At 37.5% G+C, this 18,803-nt stretch overlaps 5 protein-coding genes across 5 annotated transcripts; 2 read left to right on the plus strand and 3 right to left on the minus strand.

Moving 5' to 3' along the window:
- Nucleotides 1–2,142, plus strand: LOC135936479 (uncharacterized). The gene is made up of 4 exons (XM_065479307.1): nt 1–127; nt 186–755; nt 1,244–1,569; nt 1,630–2,142. Exons 1-4 carry the CDS (start codon nt 8–10, stop codon nt 2,078–2,080), a joined length of 1,467 nt encoding a protein of 488 aa, XP_065335379.1. The 5' UTR covers nt 1–7; the 3' UTR covers nt 2,081–2,142.
- An 837-nt stretch (nt 2,143–2,979) lies between these two features.
- Nucleotides 2,980–5,235, minus strand: LOC135936480 (serine/threonine-protein kinase 10-like). The gene is made up of 6 exons (XM_065479308.1): nt 4,714–5,235; nt 4,623–4,657; nt 4,437–4,517; nt 3,420–4,374; nt 3,098–3,165; nt 2,980–3,045 (listed from the first exon to the last, which is right to left on the minus strand). Exons 1-4 carry the CDS (start codon nt 5,187–5,189, stop codon nt 4,256–4,258), a joined length of 711 nt encoding a protein of 236 aa, XP_065335380.1. The 5' UTR covers nt 5,190–5,235; the 3' UTR covers nt 2,980–3,045; nt 3,098–3,165; nt 3,420–4,255.
- Nucleotides 5,236–7,501: 2,266 nt separating this feature from the next.
- On the minus strand, nt 7,502–10,771 carry LOC135937425 (interaptin-like). Its single transcript, XM_065480576.1, has 4 exons — nt 8,356–10,771; nt 8,194–8,264; nt 8,032–8,131; nt 7,502–7,980 (listed from the first exon to the last, which is right to left on the minus strand). The coding sequence occupies exons 1-4, from the start codon at nt 10,424–10,426 to the stop codon at nt 7,709–7,711; spliced, it is 2,514 nt and encodes an 837-aa protein (XP_065336648.1). The 5' UTR covers nt 10,427–10,771; the 3' UTR covers nt 7,502–7,708.
- A 1,736-nt stretch (nt 10,772–12,507) lies between these two features.
- Nucleotides 12,508–15,675, plus strand: LOC135937426 (uncharacterized). Its single transcript, XM_065480577.1, has 5 exons — nt 12,508–12,574; nt 13,470–13,666; nt 13,719–14,288; nt 14,777–15,102; nt 15,163–15,675. The coding sequence occupies exons 1-5, from the start codon at nt 12,508–12,510 to the stop codon at nt 15,611–15,613; spliced, it is 1,611 nt and encodes a 536-aa protein (XP_065336649.1). The 3' UTR covers nt 15,614–15,675.
- Nucleotides 15,676–15,886: 211 nt separating this feature from the next.
- On the minus strand, nt 15,887–18,768 carry LOC135936755 (serine/threonine-protein kinase 10-like). The gene is made up of 8 exons (XM_065479693.1): nt 18,247–18,768; nt 18,156–18,190; nt 17,970–18,050; nt 16,953–17,907; nt 16,631–16,698; nt 16,514–16,578; nt 16,297–16,456; nt 15,887–16,236 (listed from the first exon to the last, which is right to left on the minus strand). The coding sequence occupies exons 1-4, from the start codon at nt 18,720–18,722 to the stop codon at nt 17,789–17,791; spliced, it is 711 nt and encodes a 236-aa protein (XP_065335765.1). The 5' UTR covers nt 18,723–18,768; the 3' UTR covers nt 15,887–16,236; nt 16,297–16,456; nt 16,514–16,578; nt 16,631–16,698; nt 16,953–17,788.
- Nucleotides 18,769–18,803: the final 35 nt, after the last annotated feature.

Raw genomic sequence — 18,803 nt, forward strand, 5'->3', positions numbered from 1 at the left:
AGAGGAAATGGAAGTTCTGATGCTCCCAGTCCTTAGCCTCTTCCTCGCCATGAGGCCCGCAAAAATTGATCTAACCGCCTTTCTTACGTTTTGTCCGATGCGTCTGAAATGTCGGTATTTCAAAGAGGTAACTAAAGAAATAAAATTAATAAATTCATTTTTAAATTTAAAAAATAATGTTTTAGGCTGTGATTCGAATCGCTACGAAGAACCCGGAGGTGGAAGAGTTGTCTCTGGCCACCCTTGCAAATCGATTCTTCCTCACAATTCATAAAGTAGCCGATGCTGAGCTGTTGGAAGCTCTGGGAAAATTAACCCGCCTAAAATCTCTGAGAATTGAGGAAATATTTGAATTTCGATTGGTCGACGTGATTGATCTATGCAAAAACCTCCCGCATCTTGAAAACATCAAAATAGTGCTGGAAAAACAAACGACGCGCCTCATTCTTAAAAAACCGAAGATCGCCCAGAAAATGAAAACTGCTATGTCAAAGCTAAAGGTTTTCATGTTTGACACGCGTGGGATCAACATCAATACCAGCCTGATCAATCTTTGCGCTGAACATCTGCCCAATTTGCGAGTCATTGGCGACTTTTCGGACGGATTCAGCAGTTTTGACGACTGCAACATGATGGCTGACATCGCCGCCGATCCTGGAACCTCTAATCTACGCCATTTGCTGTTAGATTTTTATGCCATTGAATGCTGCGATGAAATACAGATTGCTAAGTTTCCTTTGGCTCGTCATCTCAAGGTAAAGTATTTTTTTTAAATTATTATTAAAGACCCATCTTTGACGAAAATTTTGAGCACATCTATCTACTATTTTTGAGGGTCGAATTAGGTTAATGTAGATAATTTTTCCGACCAAAACGTCGAGCGCGACATGCGTCTCACATAAGTATACAACATTTTTCCTGCTAAAACAATACGAATGCGTGAATTGCGCATGCGTCAAAGCTAGTTTGAGCACTTGCAGAGAGAACAACCTGTACATGAACGACGAATGAATTCTTTTGTCAGATTAAGCCATATTTGACGCATGCCCAGATCTCACATAATCTCACATACGCATGTTCTGGAGGTAAAAGGTCCATTTTACCGAATTTGACCTTCAAAAATCGATTGGTGTGCTCAGAAATTTCGTCAAACTTTTAGTCTTTAATAATTTTTTCCTAATCAATAGTTAAATTTAATTTTCTTCGTATATTAATTAAAACCCTTATTTTCTAATTTAATCAGATCAGCACTTGGCCGGACGATGGCGTTGAGGAGCACTACTTGGAATCTTGGCTTTCGCAGTTGACAAACTTGGAAAGTTTGCAGATTGAATTTTGTGTCCCGCCAGACGTAATTCGCCGGTTTCTGGAAAAATTTGGACCGAGTTTGAAAGCCCTGAATATTATATACTGCATCGACGATCCCAACGAAACGAATTTATCGTTCAGCGATATTTTCGCTCTCTGCCCGAAGTTGGAGCGCCTCCACTTGGGCGGGAACATCCTTGAGGACGCGGCACCTCTCACGACTTTCAGCCACCTCAGAGAACTCGGATTGGAATTTTTTCGGTAACGAAAATTAATTTACTCCCTTCATTGACACTATTTATATAATTTGAATTCGCGTAGGAAGTTTAACAACCGAATTAAACTGAGTGAAATTCTGCGAGCGCCCCTCTTGGAAAAAATCACCTTTGAAGGATCCTGTTTGGACTTTGAAGATCTGCAGAAAACCACCGCTTTAATAGCCGACAAGACAATATTGAGAGGATTAAAAACTCTCCATGTTAGTGATAATTGGCGTTCATTCAGTGGCTTGAAAGCTGAATATTTCCAAGAAATTTCCAAGTTCATCAAATGTGCCGTGACATCGATTCCCGGTTTAAAAGATGTAAAATTTGACGTTAATAATCTGTGCAGTGGCTACTCAGTGCTGGCAAGGAGCATCAGGGATGGAAAAACTCAAAATAATGATGTTCCTGGCGTCACCCAATTTTTCGCGGGTCAAACCATCGATGACGAACTATTGAATTTGTACGTGGATGAAGAGTTGATTCAAATGCTTGATAAATTTTTTTAATGGTTGCCATGCGCTTTCATATGTTAGTTTTTTATGGTTTTTAATAAAATTTTCGAAAGAAATACGAACCATTCATAGTTTAATTGATAATAAAATATACCTCTAAATTGCGATGGTTTTGAGTAGAGGTCTCATAGCTAGACAGTTGATTTCAATGTGATTTATAAATGTTTTATTTAATACTAAAAGAAATGTGTAAAAAAAGATGAATAATGAAAGCACAGCTGATTTTTGAGGTCTTTGGAAATAGGAAATAAACATGTTTTAGTTCACACAAAATTATCCAACTTTATAAGCCAAAAAATAACAATGCGAAATTTCAAACAAACTCGGATAAAGTTAGACTTTTAATATTTAAAAGTTAATCTGCTTGCATAGCGTTAGGAATGAATGATCGAATTTGCAGAAAAAAATGGGCACTTTAGCTTTATCAAAATAATCATTGTGGGAGACACGAACAGGACTCGGTTCTTCGCTGCCGAACTGTTGGAAATATTGGGAGCTCATCTCTTCGGATTGGTTTATTGGCTTCATATAGGCAGGAACCTCTTCTGAAGTGCTGCACCAGCGCACTGCTCCTTTCGAGTCTTGGAAAGTTTCATCCAAGAGAACAAAATTTTCATCTGTTGCGAATAAACCGCGTGTTTAATCTGGTCTCAAATCAATTTTGTTCTAATGCGTACTCCAAGGAACTAGGACGCCATCTTTGTTTTCCATGAATAAAGATTTCTTTTTGACAAATTGATGGAGCATTTTCATTCTGTCGAGCGTGGATTGCGTCACTGTCACCAAGGTTCCGTTTGCTGCCGCACACTTGGAGGCAGCGCCCGCAGGAGGGAAGCCCTGTGACAATAAAGCTCTGAAAAATTCTAGTTTAAAAAAAATGGGGGGACTAATTGCCTTTTTATCATCAGTGATTTTATTCGTAAACACGTCGTTCAAGGGGGTTGGTTTAAAATTTTCCACTGCGAGGAATCAAATAAAATGATAAAGAATTTTTTCTAATTTAAATATTACTCAGTTCCATGCAAGCTTCCTTCCAAGTCAAATTTTTCGGTTGCAAATATTTAAAGATACAACGAGAGCTGTTGAATTACCAAAATACTTAGAAAGGGAATAATAAAAGAACATAATTATTTTTTTTTACAAAATTGGTTATTTCAATTCAACTGTTTTAATTTTAAATTTCATTGCATTGATTTATTCAATAATTTTGAACCATTACATTATTAAATTTTATATAACCAAAAATTTAATGTTTACGATAATAAAAGCATTAAATTTTTTAATTTCTGAGCGAATTGAATGCAATTTTAATAGTTTAAAAGTTCAATCTCACAAATAATCAAGTTTTCAAGTTAGTGAATTCCTGAATAGGTTTTCATGTTCCAGACCAGTAAAACCTCCCTTCTGCGCCTAAGAAATCCAATAGTAGCTTGCGGGAAGATTCTGCCCTACATTAAAATTAAATTAATAAATCATTTAGATAACGAAATTTCACTCACGGATAAATTCAAAGAGTGCGCAGAGTTTTCGTCTGTCAGGGTTTTACGATCAATAATATTGGTACCGATATATTATGTTACATTATGTAATGTAAAATATTTTAGTGCCCAAAGGGCAGAGAGGAGGGAGAGTCTCAGATATTAAAAAAACCTCTAACGGAGAGGACTCGCGCTCGCTCTGGACAGGACTCTCCAGCCGATGGGCCATAAAAAAGGGTGCGGGGTGGACAAAAGCGTCCTGGTTACTACACCACACCAGTTTATTGATGATAGCGGCGAACAGTTCGTGCTTGGCTACCCTGAGGGAAGAGCGGCGGAGCGAGACAATCGAGAGAATTGCCCTATTGCTCACGCGTCGTCAGGAGAGCGAATGTGTGTGTGTGTGTGTGTGAGCAGGTTGTGCGCTCGCGGGAGGGAGGCTCTGGCGTTGCCTTGATTGATACTTGAGTTTCTCTCTCTGCTCTACCCTGTGGGTGCCTGAAAATTCACGTCGTTACATATCGGTACACAAAAATTATAAAAAGCAATCGTAATCTCGTCAGGAAAAATCATGACATAGGTATGGAAACGAAGTCAACTCTTTTCTTATCCGACGGGCTAATTAAATTCGTCAATCCCCCTATCTATAAATTGGGCTAAGGGAAAAGGACCGACACTCGTGACGAGAGACCTATGACGTGCTGACCACTTGCACACCGCTGGCGGCCCTTGCTCGACCTCGCTGACATCGTGCCTTGATTCGTGAATAGCAATCTTCAGGCCTCTCTGGGATGATCAGGAACGGCTCAACTATAAGGAATAAAAACGTGAAACAAAATATAATATAAATATCCTACAATTCGTGCACGCACGTCCCGGTCCCTTCTTAGGTGATTTTGTGGTCCCGGGCGGTAATCCCGAATAAATAATTCTTTCGGTGACAGGCCCATCATCTAAAATTAATGTAATTTTGTAGTCTTAAATTAGTCAATGACGAGGTAAAAATCAAATTGTTGCCTTAATTTGCTTCTAAATTATGCATAAATGTCAACACTCACTTTTCGTAGTTTTGGGACAAGGTTGGCACTCATCGCTGTAAAAAAGACGTAATTATTCATTTATTAAAATTAGGTAAAATTTTGCCTTTACCTCAGCTGAGCATAACTTTTACGAATGGCTCTGAGTTCATTTTCACATCCATCTTTGGTACGGTTTATTTGTGCAATTTCGTTCTTCAGATTTAGTACCAAATTTCTTTCCCGAATCAGTTGGGCCCTAACATTCTTCAGTTTTTTCCTTATGACTTCAACCAATTCGTTGTCCTGGTTAATTTGCACCGTTGCATTTTCCAGTTTTTCCTTCAAGTTGTCCATCAATTCATTTTTCTGTTCTAATTGTTGCGTCAGGTCCTTCAGTTCTTCCTTTTTATCTTCTTGGCCTAATTGTTCCGTTGCGTTTTTCACATCTTTCTTCACGGCTATGTAAGGCTCATTTCTCAGGTTCAATTGCGCCGTCAGCTCACTTAGTTTTTCCTCCTTTTCTTCCAACAAAACCTTGTCTAGGCCAATTTTCTCTGTCGCATTATCCAGTTTTTCTTTTATTAGACTCAATTGCACCATTGCCATGTCGAGTTTTTCCTTCAAATCATTCAGTTCTTTCTTTACGTCTGCACATGGACTGCGAATTTTTAGCACAGTTAAAAGAGTCTGCATTTTTAAGCCGAAAGGCACTTACTCAGCAGAATCATCATAATCATAGTTTGGAGCTGTGTGTTCATCATCATCAGATAAATACTTCTGAAAATAGTAATTAAATTTATTATACGCACTTATAGTACATTTAAAGGCAACGATGTGCATGAAGTCGACACTCGTACGCAGATGTGAATGCTTTGACTCACAATCAGTCACACGATAGTAGCATTTTTTTATATAATTTTACTTACTAAAAATATTGTACTATCCAGTATCCACTTCGCATTTACGAGAAGGCCGCTTGGATTTTTTGTTAATTTTTGGGGGGTTTAGAAAATTTGTGGGTCTGCAAGTCGAAAGGATCCTTGTTTACTTCATAAAATCAGGAAACTGATTAAAATTTCGACTGTCTAAATATTCAGGCAATCAAATTTTCATGGAATAAGAATGGAATTTTAATTTTAAATACGATTCTTAACTAAGAAATAAATCAAGCAAGCCAGATTTACAAAAATGTTATTAAAAAAATAATCTAAAAATTATGGTCACTTAAAATCCCATCTCTATTTATTTATTTATTTATTTATTTATCTTTTGTTTTAAATTACAACCGTCTCTTAATATTTTAATTTTTTTATCGATATCAATCCTACAATCCTGGATGATTTTCACAACAAATAAATAGTATTTCCATAGTACAGCTATTATATGAAGCAATGTGAACAGTTTCATTTGTTTCAAATCGAAGACATAAAGTCTACTAATATAAATACCTCGTCGGAGTTTGGAAATGCAGCCGCACTACCCTCAGGCTGCTGCTTAGCCGTCAATGCGTCATGGCTGAAGGACAGAAGCACTAGCAAAATAATGCTTTTCCTGTCCATGCTTTAGTAGGACTACAAACGAGCAAGAGCTTTTTCAGACTAGCAAACGAGCGCCTTTATCGTTTTCGCTTTACATGCTCTGCGTCTGTTACAACATCTTATCAGTGACCCTTTGACATCCCGAATGATGCGTCATTCTTAAAAATTAAAAGTAAATACTAGCTGCTTAAACTATTTTATAACATGAAATATATACCAGCCTGTTCAGCCTGTTGGCTCGCATTGTTAAGGCATTGTCAGGAGTGTCAAAGCAATTGGGGAGGTATTTGAGCAGTTGGGAGATCTACTGGCTACCCAACGTTAGAGATGGCAAAAAGTGGTTAGTTTAGTGACTCGAAATGCTCAAATTGCTCAACGGGCTGGGAGGCGCACCGGCGCCGACTCGCCACTTGCTGGTTTTCGCATCTTTCCAGCGGCTTTATGGACAAATGTCTGGCGTTTTCAATGTCAGTCCTCGGTGCGGAGGCAAGTAGCCCTTGAGTGGGCTGGGTCCCTGAAATGTGCGGCCTGGTGCGCCCATGTTATCCGTTCGCGGTGTTATTGGCACTCGTGCTAGTGCAGTGCGCGCCCTCCCCGGTCCGAGAGGACAGGGATGAAAAGAGCAAAAAAAAAAAAAATAAACAAAAATGTGGGAAACATTTTCTTGGTCAAATAATTTACAAAACTACGAAGAAGACGGTTAAAAGATTTCAAATAGCGTTGGGAAATTTTGTTAAAATTAAATAAAATCCTCCATGTGAAATTAAAAAATAAAATACGTCTCTCTTCCTGTAAGGTTGGCTAATTTTTGTAAATTCATGTATGATAATTTTTTGTTTGACAGAAAGTAAATTTAAATTTTGAATAACCTCCGAAATTCACAAAAATTGGCGAGGAAATACTTATAAAAATAGAGGTGCGCAGAATGATATTTTCAACAGCCAGCAAAAACGAATAACTTGAAAGTCTAAACCGATGCATATGCAACCTGCACTGGAATGCTGCTTGGCGGCACAGTTTCCCTCTCTTGACAAGGCGCATAAGACAGAAAAATGTATTTTCCTGTAATTATATAGGTTCTATCCGCAGTTAATTATGAATTATTAAGGTAAAACTGAGCTGCTCTTTTTAAACTGATTGTGAGTGAAGCCTTAAACTTGCTTTGTACAGTCACAGATCCTCGGCAATTTTCAGTCAAGAAGGTAAAAATGGCTGTGCATATTTCGGGCTCCTGTTTGTGGTGTCGCAGCAGAAGAACTTGTTGAGGTTGCAGAATTTTTATTGCTATCAAAAATGCATAAATTGCATCCAAATTGATTTCTGGAATGATTACATTTTGTGTAAAGCACAAGGAATTTTAATAAAAGTAATTAATTTAAAAGGAACAAAGAGCAAAGAAGGTTTTTATTTTATTTTCTAATTAACCTTGGTTTTGAAATTCTGTGACTAATCAAATCCATTATGTATATTTATATATTCAACAATTTTAAACACATAATTAAATTTTTGATCCTCTTATGTAACCAAAAATTGTACTGACTTCAAAAGCGTTAAATTTATTAATTTCTGAGCGAATTGAATGCAGTTTTACTTATTTAAAAGTTCACCACAAACTTTCATCTCGCAAATAAACAAGTTTTTCTTTTCACAATGATAGTCATTCCAATAAAGATCATATCGATGTGAACGAAATTCGACTTCAAGACAGTGCTCCTTATCTCCAGCATTATTTGGCTCTCCGATGTTAAATTTAGTGAATCCCTGAATAGGTTTTCCTGTTCCAGACCAATAAAACCTCCCTTCTGCGCCCAAATCTGTGCCAGAAATCCAATAGTAGCTTGAGGGAAGGATATTCTTACCTACATTAAAATTAAATTAATAAATCATTTAGATGACGAAATTTCACTCACTGATAAATTCATGGAGTGCAGTATTTTCATCCCTTGACTCGATGATAGCCAACTCCATGCCGAATAATTTGCAAAACTGTCCTGCCATGTGCCAGCTCAACTAAGGAATAAAAACGTAAAGCAAAAATTATTATAAAAATATCGAAGAGTTCATGCACGCACCTTCTGTTTGCTCAGGTAATATTTTGATCCCGGGAAAAGGGGCAATAAGCTTGAAGAAATTCTTGAATCATCTGAAAATCAATTTGGTAATTTTTAATGAGTGACGAGGGAAAATCAAATTATTGCCTCAATTTGCATTTAAATAGATGATCAATCACTCACTTTTCGTATTACTGGTACAGGTTAATTGTGCGATTTCGTTCTTCAGTTTTACTGACAAATTTTGTTCCCGGATCAATTGAACATTTGCGTTCTCCAGTTTTTTCTTCACGAACTGCAATGAATCATCTTTCAATTTCACCTGCGCTGTTGTGTTTTCGAGTTGTATCTGCGTGACTTCTAGTAACCTTTTTTCCTGGCTCAATTGGGCCGTCAGCTCCTTCAATTTTTTCTCCTTGTCTTCTAACAACGCACTCTTCTGGGCAATTTGTAGCGTTGAATTCTTTAGTTTTTCCTCCACGACTTCCAAAAGTTTAACATTCTGATTTAATTGTTCCTTCAAGTGCTTCAGTTCTTCCTCCATGTCTCCCAAAAGCTTAATTTTCTGGTTTAATTTCTCAGTCAGGTTCGTCAGGTTGTTATTGTCTTTGATGATTATCATCTCTTTGACCTGAATCATTTCCACCGTTGCATTTTCCAGTTTTGCCGTCAAGTCTTCAACTAATTCCTTTTCCTGTTTGAATTGCATCGTCACATTATTCAGTTCTTCCTTCTTTTCTTCCAGTTTTGCTGTCAAGTTGTTTACTTCTACCGTTGAGTTTTTCAGCTTTTCATCCACGATTTTGAACAACTCTTTGTCCTGGATCATTTGCACCGTTGCATTTTCCAGGTTTTCCCTCAAGTTGTCAATCGATTCATTTTTCTGGTCTAATTGTTCCGTCAGGTCCTTCAGTTCTTCATCTTTTTCTTTTAACAACGCTTCGACTTGGCTTAATTGTTCCGTCGCGTTCTTTAGATTTTCCTTCAAGCCTTCAACCAATTCCTTTACCTGTTTTAATTGCATCGTCATATTATTCAGTTCTTCCAGTATTGCTGTCAAGTTGTTTACTTCTACCGTTGAGTTTTTCAGCTTTTCCTCCACGATTTTGAGCAACTCTTTGTCCTGGCTCATTTGCACCGTTGCATTGTCCAGGTTGTCCTTCCAGTTGTCAATCAATTTATTTTTCTGGTCTAACTGTTCCGTCAGGTCCTTCAATTGTTTATCTTTGTCTTTTAACAACGGTTCGACTTGGCCTAATTGTTCCGTCGCGTTCTTTATTTTTTCCTCCGTGTCTCCCAAAAGCTTAATTTTCTGGTTTAAATCTTCCGTCAGGTTCATCAGCTTTTCGTCTTTGATTGTTAATGACGCGTTTTGCTGAGTTATTTGCATCGTTGCGTTGTCCAGTTTTGCTGTCAAGTCGTTTTTTTCTTTCGTTGAGTTTTTCAGCTTTTCCTCCACGATTTTGAGCAACTCTTTGTCCTGGCTCATTTGCACCGTTGCATTGTTCAGGTTTTCCCTCAAGTTGTCAATCAATTCATTTTTCTGGTCTAATTGTTCCGTCCTGTTCTTTAATTTTTCCTTCAAGTCTACAACCAATTTCTTTTCCTGGTTTAATTGTATCGTAACATTATTCAGTTTTTCCTTCTTTTCTTCTAACAACAATTTTTCCTGAGCCACCGCGTTTTCCAGGTTTCCCTCAGTGGCTTTTGCCAATTCTTTTTCTCTACTCAGTTCCTCCAGTGCGTCTTCCAGTTTTGCTGTCAAGTCTTTTTTATCTACCGTTGAGTTTTTCAGCTTTTCCTCCACGATTTCGAACAACTCTTTGTACTGGATCATTTGCACCGTTGCATTGTTCAGGTTTTCCCTCAAGTTGTCAATCGTTTCATTTTTCTGGACTAATTGTTCCGTCAGGTCCTTCAATTGTTTCTCTTTTTCTTCTAACAACTCTTTGTTATTGTCTAATTGCTCCGTCACGTTTTTCAGGTCTTCCTTTACGGCTATATTAAGCTCAATTTTCAGGTTCATTTGCATCGTTGCATTGTCCAGGTTTTCCCTCAAGTTGTCGATCGTTTTATTTTTCTGGACTAATTGTTCCTTCAGGTCCTTAAGTTCTTCCTCCTTATTTTTTAACAACGTTTTGTCTTGCTCCATCGTGGTATTCAGTTTTTTCTGTTCTTCCTTCAAATCATCCCGTTCTTTCGTTAAGTCTGCACATGAACTGTAAATTGTTAGCACAGTTAAAAGAGTCCGCATTTTCGAGCCAATTAAGGTACTTACTCGACAGGACCAACAGTACTAACAGTACCAACAATATCATCTTAATCATAGATTGGAACATCATGTTCACCATCAGATAAATACTCCTTTGAAAAAAAATAATTATTTTTTTCTACATATCTTTTAGTTGATTTAAAGGCTAAATGATCATGAAGTTGAAACTCGTACGCGGAAATTACTCAGTCCTACAGTAGCATTGAATTTTTTATATAATGTTATTTACTTAAAAAATGTTTACTATCCACTGCGCCACGAGGCCGCTTGGATTTTCCGTTAATTTTATAGCTTTTAAATTTTAACGATCCTCATTATAGTTTTCAAAAGCTGTATCACAAAAAGTTGTTAATAATGCAATCCTAAAAGTACACAAAACTCGATCCGATGGGTACTGTTTTAAAAATGACAAGAGCTTATTTCAGCAAATTTGTAGGTCTGCGTCTGCAGGGCGAAAGGATCCTCGATTACTTCACAAAAGCAGGAAACTCATAAATAATTCGGCTGTAAAAATATTTTGGCTAGAAAATTTTCATGAAATAATAAAGGAATTTTAATTTTAAATAAATATTCTAAGTTTAGAAACACATCAAGCAAGCCAGATATACAAAAATGTTAACCAGAAAACTAATATACAAATTTTTTAAAATCAAAATCTATTTTTTTAATAATTATAATTGCGCTCCTAAATATTGTAATTTGTGTATCGATCCTGGATGGTTTTCACCGCAAATAAGAAACCCTGACACTTATTTAGTATTTCCATAGTATAGCTAACATTGTATATTGTGCGAACGTTTCATTCTTTTCGAATCCAAGACAAAAAGTCTAATAATGCGTATATATACCTCGTCGTAGTTTGGAAATGCAGCCGCATCACTTTCCTCGGGTTGCTGCTGCTTAGCCGTCAATGCGTGGCTGAAAGACAGAAGCACCAGCAAAATAATGCTTTTCCTGTCCATCCTGTAGCTGGACTACAAACGAACAAGAGCTTTTTTCAGACTAGCAAACGAGCGTCTTTATCGTTTCGCTTTATATATGCTGTGCGTCTGTAACAACATCTTATCAGTGACCTTTTGACGTCCCGAATAATGCCACTCTTAAAAAGTAACAGCTGAAATTATTTATAATATGAATTGATATGGGAAACATTTCTTGGTCAAATAATTTAAAAATTTAATTAAATCAATGAAGAAGATAGTGAAGAGACTTCAAATAGCCGTCCCATTGAAGAACTTTCTGCTATTTTATTAATAAAATTCCGATGACGCTGTGCTCTCGTGACGAATAAATTTTTTATCAACTCGGGTTGCGACACCAAAAAGTCTAACAGCCGAGAGGAGGAAAGTTTGCGAAAATTCTGTAAGTGTAAAGTTCAAAACAGCTAAAAAATAATCACTTTCTTTGAGAAAAAATAGTTAAAGGGTTAGTATAAAAAATAAGCACACATGGTGCGTTAGGAAACTCTGTTAAAATTAGATAAATTCCTCTCTATTAATAATTTTATAGAACCGAAATTGTACATTCAAAATATTTTTGCATTATAGCTGTGACAATTGCGATTAAGCTTGGCATTTTTTATCATCAATCCTCTTGGCGGCTTTGTTGTGTGAAAGAAAAAGGTCTTCTTATTTCTGCTCTTCTCTCCATGCCGGCCATCGCGAAGGTGATAACGGAGCAGGTTTATTGTCCTCAAATAAATGCCACAAATCCGACATTTTAAACTGTCTTGTGTTCTGCTTTTTGTGTTTCGTCTTGAGGTGTTGAATGAGCCGGCTTTCCTCGCGGAACGTCTTCACACAGTCGAGACATTGAAACATCATCATCATCTTGACTTGCAATAACCAGCTAAAATTACTATTTTTTTCAAGTTTTTCAGGTTTTTGCACCTCCTAATTTCGGATTCTAAATGCATTCTCAGCAATAGCAAATTAATAGCACCCGTATACCCACCGTTGTAATCTCTTTGACCTTCTCTTAGCAGCTGAAGTTTAGGGATTCTTAATTTCCACCCCTAAGTGGGGAATAACGGCGTTCGCTTTTATCATCAAAATTGGAGCATAATGGGGATGAAAGTGGATGATGGCCCTTTAGCTGGTCAGGGGAGATTTGAGACGAGTCCAACGATGGGTGGATTTTGCAATTCTGATGATAAGGACCAAAAATTTCCAATTTTGAAAAATAAATTTTTTAATTTTGATGCACGGAATTTCTTGATAGCAAAAAAACCGCCTATGAAATTTTCTGCAAAGTTCAAACATGGGACAGTATTTAAAAACATTTTCTATTTTTCAAAAATACATTCAGATTTTATACTTTTAAATACATTCTGAACCCTTCAAAATGTGTTTTTTATTAAAATAAATTTAAAGCAATCATATTTGATCCTTTTTATACACAATGAGAAAAAAATATATATTCGAATTGTAGCTGCACGCGTATTTTTGCCGCCACCAACCCTTAAAAAAATCTTCCCTGAGCAATGCGACCATTCTCTCCCTCCACCTGACGGCGAAGGGAGAGAACTGGGTTTTTGTTGTTGTTTTCCTTTCCACTCTCGCATCGTGGCCACGTGAACAACAAACAAAATTCAATAGTCTCGTCAATTTCGGCCCGAATTTCGCGCACAAAGTAGTTGTTGGACGGACAAGTGGCTGAATCAAACGCCCAAGTAACAGATTCGTGAGTTCAGATCACCTTTGCAGACATGTACGATAAAATAACGAAAATAATACGGCACCGAAAATTCGCCTCGGATCGCATTCGAGCCGCAGCCGCGGATTGGGAAGTGAAACTCGAGCCCAACTTCGAGCTTAATCATTTTCCTCAGTTGCGTAAGTATTAAAATTATATTCTTACCTGGGATCATCACATTTTAGTGGGTTTTGGGGGGTTTTTCGAATTTTTTTTCATCACAGGTCGTAGATTTCTTTTGGTATTTTGATAAATTTATTTTCTTGGCAAAGAAATTTTAAAAATTATGAATATTACACTAAATTCTAATTCTCTAATTTTTATTTTGTAGCAACAGACCTGATTGCGAAGATTGTGCTCAAACTGATGGCAAAAAAATGCACCAAGCTTGTGAGGGAGAAAGAGGAAATGGAAGTTCTGATGCTCCCAGCCCTTAGCCTCTTCCTCGCCATGAGGCCTGCTAAAATTGATCTAACCGCTTTTCTTACATTTTGTCCGATGCGTCTGAAATGTCGGTATTTCAAAGAGGTAACTGTAACAAAATAATAAATTCATCTTTAAATTTAAAATAATGTTTTAGGCGGTGATTCAAATCTCTACGAAGAACCCGGAGGTGGAAGAGTTGTCTCTGGCCACCCTTGCAAATCGATTCTTCCTCACAATTCATAAAGTAGCCGATGCTGAGCTGTTGGAAGCTCTGGGAAAATTAACCCGGCTTAAATCTCTGAGAATTGAGGAAATTTTTGAATTTCGATTGGTCGACGTGATTGATCTATGCAAAAACCTCCCGCATCTTGAAAACATCAAAATAGTGCTGGAAAAACAAACGACGCGCCTCATTCTTAAAAAACCGAAGATCGCCCAGAAAATGAAAACTGCTATGTCAAAGCTAAAGGTTTTCATGTTTGACACGCGTGGGATCAACATCAATACCAGCCTGATCAATCTTTGCGCTGAACATCTGCCCAATTTGCGAGTCATTGGCGACTTTTCGGACGGATTCAGCAGTTTTGACGACTGCAACATGATGGCTGACATCGCCGCCGATCCTGGAACCTCTAATCTACGCCATTTGCTGTTAGATTTTTATGCCATTGAATGCTGCGATGAAATACAGATTGCTAAGTTTCCTTTGGCTCGTCATCTCAAGGTAAAGTATTTTTTTTAAATTATTATTAAAGACCCATCTTTGACGAAAATTTTGAGCACATCTATCTACTATTTTTGAGGGTCGAATTAGGTTAATGTAGATAATTTTTCCGACCAAAACGTCGAGCGCGACATGCGTCTCACATAAGTATACAACATTTTTCCTGCTAAAACAATACGAATGCGTGAATTGCGCATGCGTCAAAGCTAGTTTGAGCACTTGCAGAGAGAACAACCTGTACATGAACGACGAATGAATTCTTTTGTCAGATTAAGCCATATTTGACGCATGCCCAGATCTCACATAATCTCACATACGCATGTTCTGGAGGTAAAAGGTCCATTTTACCGAATTTGACCTTCAAAAATCGATTGGTGTGCTCAGAAATTTCGTCAAACTTTTAGTCTTTAATAATTTTTTCCTAATCAATAGTTAAATTTAATTTTCTTCGTATATTAATTAAAACCCTTATTTTCTAATTTAATCAGATCAGCACTTGGCCGGACGATGGCGTTGAGGAGCACTACTTGGAATCTTGGCTTTCGCAGTTGACAAACTTGGAAAGTTTGCAGATTGAATTTTGTGTCCCGCCAGACGTAATTCGCCGGTTTCTGGAAAAATTTGGACCGAGTTTGAAAGCCCTGAATATTATATACTGCATCGACGATCCCAACGAAACGAATTTATCGTTCAGCGATATTTTCGCTCTCTGCCCGAAGTTGGAGCGCCTCCACTTGGGCGGGAACATCCTTGAGGACGCGGCACCTCTCACGACTTTCAGCCACCTCAGAGAACTCGGATTGGAATTTTTTCGGTAACGAAAATTAATTTACTCCCTTCATTGACACTATTTATATAATTTGAATTCGCGTAGGAAGTTTAACAACCGAATTAAACTGAGTGAAATTCTGCGAGCGCCCCTCTTGGAAAAAATCACCTTTGAAGGATCCTGTTTGGACTTTGAAGATCTGCAGAAAACCACCGCTTTAATAGCCGACAAGACAATATTGAGAGGATTAAAAACTCTCCATGTTAGTGATAATTGGCGTTCATTCAGTGGCTTGAAAGCTGAATATTTCCAAGAAATTTCCAAGTTCATCAAATGTGCCGTGACATCGATTCCCGGTTTAAAAGATGTAAAATTTGACGTTAATAATCTGTGCAGTGGCTACTCAGTGCTGGCAAGGAGCATCAGGGATGGAAAAACTCAAAATAATGATGTTCCTGGCGTCACCCAATTTTTCGCGGGTCAAACCATCGATGACGAACTATTGAATTTGTACGTGGATGAAGAGTTGATTCAAATGCTTGATAAATTTTTTTAATGGTTGCCATGCGCTTTCATATGTTAGTTTTTTATGGTTTTTAATAAAATTTTCGAAAGAAATACGAACCATTCATAGTTTAATTGATAATAAAATATACCTCTAAATTGCGATGGTTTTGAGTAGAGGTCTCATAGCTAGACAGTTGATTTCAATGTGATTTATAAATGTTTTATTTAATACTAAAAGAAATGTGTAAAAAAAGATGAATAATGAAAGCACAGCTGATTTTTGAGGTCTTTGGAAATAGGAAATAAACATGTTTTAGTTCACACAAAATTATCCAACTTTATAAGCCAAAAAATAACAATGCGAAATTTCAAACAAACTCGGATAAAGTTAGACTTTTAATATTTAAAAGTTAATCTGCTTGCATAGCGTTAGGAATGAATGATCGAATTTGCAGAAAAAAATGGGCACTTTAGCTTTATCAAAATAATCATTGTGGGAGACACGAACAGGACTCGGTTCTTCGCTGCCGAACTGTTGGAAATATTGGGAGCTCATCTCTTCGGATTGGTTTATTGGCTTCATATAGGCAGGAACCTCTTCTGAAGTGCTGCACCAGCGCACTGCTCCTTTCGAGTCTTGGAAAGTTTCATCCAAGAGAACAAAATTTTCATCTGTTGCGAATAAACCGCGTGTTTAATCTGGTCTCAAATCAATTTTGTTCTAATGCGTACTCCAAGGAACTAGGACGCCATCTTTGTTTTCCATGAATAAAGATTTCTTTTTGACAAATTGATGGAGCATTTTCATTCTGTCGAGCGTGGATTGCGTCACTGTCACCAAGGTTCCGTTTGCTGCCGCACACTTGGAGGCAGCGCCCGCAGGAGGGAAGCCCTGTGACAATAAAGCTCTGAAAAATTCTAGTTTAAAAAAAATGGGGGGACTAATTGCCTTTTTATCATCAGTGATTTTATTCGTAAACACGTCGTTCAAGGGGGTTGGTTTAAAATTTTCCACTGCGAGGAATCAAATAAAATGATAAAGAATTTTTTCTAATTTAAATATTACTCAGTTCCATGCAAGCTTCCTTCCAAGTCAAATTTTTCGGTTGCAAATATTTAAAGATACAACGAGAGCTGTTGAATTACCAAAATACTTAGAAAGGGAATAATAAAAGAACATAATTATTTTTTTTTACAAAATTGGTTATTTCAATTCAACTGTTTTAATTTTAAATTTCATTGCATTGATTTATTCAATAATTTTGAACCATTACATTATTAAATTTTATATAACCAAAAATTTAATGTTTACGATAATAAAAGCATTAAATTTTTTAATTTCTGAGCGAATTGAATGCAATTTTAATAGTTTAAAAGTTCAATCTCACAAATAATCAAGTTTTCAAGTTAGTGAATTCCTGAATAGGTTTTCATGTTCCAGACCAGTAAAACCTCCCTTCTGCGCCTAAGAAATCCAATAGTAGCTTGCGGGAAGATTCTGCCCTACATTAAAATTAAATTAATAAATCATTTAGATAACGAAATTTCACTCACGGATAAATTCAAAGAGTGCGCAGAGTTTTCGTCTGTCAGGGTTTTACGATCAATAATATTGGTACCGATATATTATGTTACATTATGTAATGTAAAATATTTTAGTGCCCAAAGGGCAGAGAGGAGGGAGAGTCTCAGATATTAAAAAAACCTCTAACGGAGAGGACTCGCGCTCGCTCTGGACAGGACTCTCCAGCCGATGGGCCATAAAAAAGGGTGCGGGGTGGACAAAAGCGTCCTGGTTACTACACCACACCAGTTTATTGATGATAGCGGCGAACAGTTCGTGCTTGGCTACCCTGAGGGAAGAGCGGCGGAGCGAGACAATCGAGAGAATTGCCCTATTGCTCACGCGTCGTCAGGAGAGCGAATGTGTGTGTGTGTGTGTGTGAGCAGGTTGTGCGCTCGCGGGAGGGAGGCTCTGGCGTTGCCTTGATTGATACTTGAGTTTCTCTCTCTGCTCTACCCTGTGGGTGCCTGAAAATTCACGTCGTTACATATCGGTACACAAAAATTATAAAAAGCAATCGTAATCTCGTCAGGAAAAATCATGACATAGGTATGGAAACGAAGTCAACTCTTTTCTTATCCGACGGGCTAATTAAATTCGTCAATCCCCCTATCTATAAATTGGGCTAAGGGAAAAGGACCGACACTCGTGACGAGAGACCTATGACGTGCTGACCACTTGCACACCGCTGGCGGCCCTTGCTCGACCTCGCTGACATCGTGCCTTGATTCGTGAATAGCAATCTTCAGGCCTCTCTGGGATGATCAGGAACGGCTCAACTATAAGGAATAAAAACGTGAAACAAAATATAATATAAATATCCTACAATTCGTGCACGCACGTCCCGGTCCCTTCTTAGGTGATTTTGTGGTCCCGGGCGGTAATCCCGAATAAATAATTCTTTCGGTGACAGGCCCATCATCTAAAATTAATGTAATTTTGTAGTCTTAAATTAGTCAATGACGAGGTAAAAATCAAATTGTTGCCTTAATTTGCTTCTAAATTATGCATAAATGTCAACACTCACTTTTCGTAGTTTTGGGACAAGGTTGGCACTCATCGCTGTAAAAAAGACGTAATTATTCATTTATTAAAATTAGGTAAAATTTTGCCTTTACCTCAGCTGAGCATAACTTTTACGAATGGCTCTGAGTTCATTTTCACATCCATCTTTGGTACGGTTTATTTGTGCAATTTCGTTCTTCAGATTTAGTACCAAATTTCTTTCCCGAATCAGTTGGGCCCTAACATTCTTCAGTTTTTTCCTTATGACTTCAACCAATTCGTTGTCCTGGTTAATTTGCACCGTTGCATTTTCCAGTTTTTCCTTCAAGTTGTCCATCAATTCATTTTTCTGTTCTAATTGTTGCGTCAGGTCCTTCAGTTCTTCCTTTTTATCTTCTTGGCCTAATTGTTCCGTTGCGTTTTTCACATCTTTCTTCACGGCTATGTAAGGCTCATTTCTCAGGTTCAATTGCGCCGTCAGCTCACTTAGTTTTTCCTCCTTTTCTTCCAACAAAACCTTGTCTAGGCCAATTTTCTCTGTCGCATTATCCAGTTTTTCTTTTATTAGACTCAATTGCACCATTGCCATGTCGAGTTTTTCCTTCAAATCATTCAGTTCTTTCTTTACGTCTGCACATGGACTGCGAATTTTTAGCACAGTTAAAAGAGT

The sequence above is a fragment of the Cloeon dipterum genome, chromosome 2 (assembly GCF_949628265.1).
Source record: "Cloeon dipterum chromosome 2, ieCloDipt1.1, whole genome shotgun sequence".
Classification (NCBI taxonomy): domain Eukaryota; kingdom Metazoa; phylum Arthropoda; class Insecta; order Ephemeroptera; family Baetidae; genus Cloeon; species Cloeon dipterum.

Bases quoted from the DNA above. Each gene is read 5' to 3' on its own strand.
- LOC135937426 (XM_065480577.1), top strand. From the start codon at position 12,508: ATGGGGATGAAAGTGGATGATGGCCCTTTAGCTGGTCAGGGGAGATTT. The intron at 12,575-13,469 runs GTGGATTTTGCA...TTTATTTTGTAG, and splicing joins TGAGACGAGTCCAACGATGG to CAACAGACCTGATTGCGAAG. The intron at 13,667-13,718 runs GTAACTGTAACA...ATAATGTTTTAG, and splicing joins AATGTCGGTATTTCAAAGAG to GCGGTGATTCAAATCTCTAC.
- LOC135936755 (XM_065479693.1), bottom strand. From the start codon at position 18,722: ATGGCAATGGTGCAATTGAGTCTAATAAAAGAAAAACTGGATAATGCG. The intron at 18,191-18,246 runs GTAAAGGCAAAA...TCTTTTTTACAG, and splicing joins AAAAGTTATGCTCAGCTGAG to CGATGAGTGCCAACCTTGTC. The intron at 18,051-18,155 runs GTGAGTGTTGAC...CATTAATTTTAG, and splicing joins TTGTCCCAAAACTACGAAAA to ATGATGGGCCTGTCACCGAA.
- LOC135937425 (XM_065480576.1), bottom strand. From the start codon at position 10,426: ATGCGGACTCTTTTAACTGTGCTAACAATTTACAGTTCATGTGCAGAC. The intron at 8,265-8,355 runs GTGAGTGATTGA...ATTGATTTTCAG, and splicing joins CTGTACCAGTAATACGAAAA to ATGATTCAAGAATTTCTTCA. The intron at 7,981-8,031 runs GTGAGTGAAATT...ATTTTAATGTAG, and splicing joins TGCACTCCATGAATTTATCA to GTAAGAATATCCTTCCCTCA.
- LOC135936480 (XM_065479308.1), bottom strand. From the start codon at position 5,189: ATGGCAATGGTGCAATTGAGTCTAATAAAAGAAAAACTGGATAATGCG. The intron at 4,658-4,713 runs GTAAAGGCAAAA...TCTTTTTTACAG, and splicing joins AAAAGTTATGCTCAGCTGAG to CGATGAGTGCCAACCTTGTC. The intron at 4,375-4,436 runs GTGCGTGCACGA...TATTCCTTATAG, and splicing joins ACCTAAGAAGGGACCGGGAC to TTGAGCCGTTCCTGATCATC.
- LOC135936479 (XM_065479307.1), top strand. From the start codon at position 8: ATGGAAGTTCTGATGCTCCCAGTCCTTAGCCTCTTCCTCGCCATGAGG. The intron at 128-185 runs GTAACTAAAGAA...ATAATGTTTTAG, and splicing joins AATGTCGGTATTTCAAAGAG to GCTGTGATTCGAATCGCTAC. The intron at 756-1,243 runs GTAAAGTATTTT...TAATTTAATCAG, and splicing joins CTTTGGCTCGTCATCTCAAG to ATCAGCACTTGGCCGGACGA.